This window comes from Acanthisitta chloris, unplaced genomic scaffold, assembly GCF_000695815.1.
Source record: "Acanthisitta chloris isolate BGI_N310 unplaced genomic scaffold, ASM69581v1 scaffold5591, whole genome shotgun sequence".
Taxonomy (NCBI): domain Eukaryota; kingdom Metazoa; phylum Chordata; class Aves; order Passeriformes; family Acanthisittidae; genus Acanthisitta; species Acanthisitta chloris.
Genome location: NW_008656385.1, coordinates 105,370 through 108,681, shown reverse-complemented (window position 1 = coordinate 108,681; position 3,312 = coordinate 105,370). Strand labels below are relative to the sequence as shown.

The following is a 3,312-nucleotide window of genomic DNA, read 5'->3' as shown; positions in this document are numbered from 1 at the left end:
ATCTTGCGTCACACTGTTCCCTCCCATGTCCAACAAGGAATGAAGGTTAGGGGTTAGGGTTAGAGTTTTCTTGCCCTTCCTTTTGCTATTGATGTGTTTATAGAAACACTTTTTGCTATCCCTGACAGAAAGTGGCCAGATTTAATTCAAATTGTGCTTTTGTCTCTCTAATTTTCTTCCTGCATGACCTAACTATATTCCTAAACTCTTCTTGAGTAGACTGCCTTTTTTTCCAGAGTTGGTAAGCTCTCTTTTTTTTTTCTTCTTAATTTCCTGCAAAGTCTCCCTGTTCAGCCAGGCTGGCTGCCTTCCCTGCTGGCTCACCTTACGGCACACTGGGACAGCTGCTCCTGTGCCTTCAATACTTCCTTCTTGAAGTATTAGGAAGTGTTACTCTTTGTTCCTACAGGTTTATGGGGAGAGAGGGGCTAGTGATTGGCTTACCTGGATCCTTCTATACAAAGCTGGGACCTGAGTTTGCACTTTGTTTCATATGCGCTTTAGAAATGTGAAAATTCTTGCAGTTACCAACAGGGAACATCATCTACTGGTTCAGTTTTTCTGAAGAGTATTTTCTCCTGGTCGTTCATGTTTGGTGTTGAGTTGTTCCATTACAACCCAAAACCTTATTACTCAACAGAGGCAGGAATGGGAAAAAAAGTGAAGTCCCTACTAATTTCATGTCAGTATTTACTCACTTCCAAAGCAGGGCATACAAAACCTTGTCTTGTGTGTCTTTTTTTCTTTTGTTTTTGTAACCAGGTGAAACAAAAATGCTTGTGTCAACCAAAACACTAATTGAAGGTCAGAGGTTGTCATTTGTGAATGATCTTACAGTGACCCAGGATGGGAGGAAAATCTACTTCACTGACTCCAGTAGCAAATGGCAAAGAAGAGACTACTTGTTCTTGATAATGGAAGGCACAGATGATGGACGGCAAGTATCTCTGCCCCAAGGCATTTAACTTTCTGTAAGCTCAGTTGTAGGAATGGATTTCACCACTTCCTTGGTCTGCAAATTTTTTTCCCTTTATAAACCACCTGTGCAAGCAGGGTGAGAGAATGTGTGGAGGTTGCTAATGAGACCTGTGGTGAAATAAATGAGATTGCTCTTTTTCCTTTAAGAGGATTTGCATGGAACATGTGTTTTAAAAGTGAAGGTGTTAGCATTATGTTCAGCCCAAATCCTTCACGAATGCTGCCAATCTCAAGTGACTTACTATTTCTCCTGCGTTCATAAATAGCTGCTTTCTGGCTATTCTGCCTTTTTAATTTAAGTGAAGTACATGTGAAAAAAAGATAGAATGCTTGGACAATGAAACAGATGAATAAGTATTTGTCTTAACTCAGAAATGCTTTCTTTTTAGCCTTCTTGAATATGACACAGTAACAAAAGAAGTGAAAGTCTTAATGGTGGGACTGAGGTTTCCCAATGGTGTCCAGCTTTCTCCTGCAGAAGACTTTGTTCTGGTGCAGGAGACAACCATGGCTAGAATCAGAAGGTGAGTATGACTCTGCTGGATTTATTACTAATCTCTCTTTAGAGAGCTGAATGACAAAAGAGACCCTACACTTTATTATGCATAGTTATAAATAACTAAGAAGGTGGCCTTTCTCAAGAACAGATATTTTATTTTGCTATAAACATCTGGAATGCATAATCTTTCCATCATGGGCTCCTTAAGTGTAGTGGAGTAAGCTGATGTTTTTTTTGGGGGAGTGGAGTGTGGCTATGCTGTATTTCCCTTGACCAAAATAACAACAACAAAATTACTTTTAAATGAATTGATTTGGGGACTTTTATTTATTATTTAGACTGCTTGAGTTAAGGTGTCCTAATCTATCTAATGTGTCCTACTCTCTATAACTTTCAGGTATTATGTATCTGGGCTGATGAAAGGTGGAGCAGATATGTTTGTTGAGAATATGCCTGGTCTTCCAGATAATATCAGGTTAAGCAGCTCTGGAGGATATTGGGTAGCTATGTCAGCTGTCCGGCCCAATCCTGGATTTTCCATGTTGGATTTCTTGTCTGAAAAACCATGGATTAAAAGGATGATATTTAAGGTAAAAAAAATTAGATTTTTGTTTGAAAAAATCACCTTTAGTATAGGAATGGAAGTGATAAATATTTGTTTGTGTAATGGTGTTTCTTCAAAATGTGTGCTTATGTTCTTAGCTGCTTCTTCCAAGGAGTGTGGAATGGTCTTAGCCTATGTAAGTGTCTCAGATCTAATCATGGAGAACAAAATCTGTTGTTAATTTTCTTGTTTCCTTTTCTGTTTCTTTTAGTTGCTGAGTCAGGAAACTGTGACAAAGTTTGTGCCCAAGTACAGCCTTGTTGTTGAACTGAGTGAGACAGGATCCTACAAGAGAAGCTTCCATGATCCCAATGGAATGACAGCAGCTTATGTTAGTGAGGCACATGAACACAATGGATATCTTTACCTGGGTTCCTTCCGGTCTCCCTATATTTGCATACTTGATCTTCAGCATGTTTAACTGTCCATCCATGATAAAGTGCCACTGTCCTGTAATACTGCAGAGGTACAAGGGAAGCATGTGCTTGAGGCAGTGTGCAGCCAAGGACAAAAACTGAGACACAGTCTGTTAATGTGCAGTAGCACTGCTGCCATAGGAAAACTTATAGCTTGCTGTACCTGTTCTCTTCCTTGGTTTGACTGCTCATGCTTTGGAGCTGGCATGCATAATTGTTAATACCTGAGAAGTATGGTGAGACATCTTTATTCAATTATTTGTTCCTCAAATAAAATCCATTGCTTTTCCACGCCCAGCTCTGTTTGGAGTCATCTGAAACAAACATCATGTTGCCTCTAATGCAACTGTATGTCTTCTTACACTGGAAGGCTTTGTGATGTATGGAATTTAATTGTGTGTGATTTGGATTGAAGAGGATGGCTTGCATGTGTTTATTTCTGTTTTAGAACTCCTCTTTAGGAGTGATTACAGTGCATGTTCTAATGTCATACCATGGTGCTGTGGTAGAGGCAGCAACATCCAGGACATGCCTAGAAATCTAGTTATACCATTGGGTTTCTTCATTTCCAACCTGTGTAAGTAACATCAGACATTACAATTAATTGTTAATCAACATGCAGAACCAAATTTGATCATTATCTATGGGCTCCTGTGTTTCTTTATAGCAATATGGTCAGATGATGAACGAAAGTTGCATTTTCTGTGTTATAAAGGACCAGTTCCAGTGGGTTAAAAAAGGGTCGTTTGTAGTATTTCCTCCATGTTTACCAGGTTATTTAAATCTCCTGTTCATTATCTATGTAACCATTCCTG

The 3,312-nt window shown here is 39.1% G+C and overlaps 1 protein-coding gene across 1 annotated transcript; it reads left to right on the top strand.

Annotated features, from left to right (window-relative positions):
* Positions 1-762: 762 nt before the first annotated feature.
* APMAP (adipocyte plasma membrane associated protein) lies at positions 763-2,724 on the top strand (the record flags this gene model as incomplete). The annotated part of the gene is made up of 4 exons (XM_009084305.1): positions 763-937; positions 1,368-1,502; positions 1,875-2,067; positions 2,293-2,724. Coding segments are annotated over 4 exons (713 nt in total), but the record flags the coding sequence as incomplete, so codon positions are not given.
* Between the last annotated feature and the right edge of the window lie 588 nt (positions 2,725-3,312).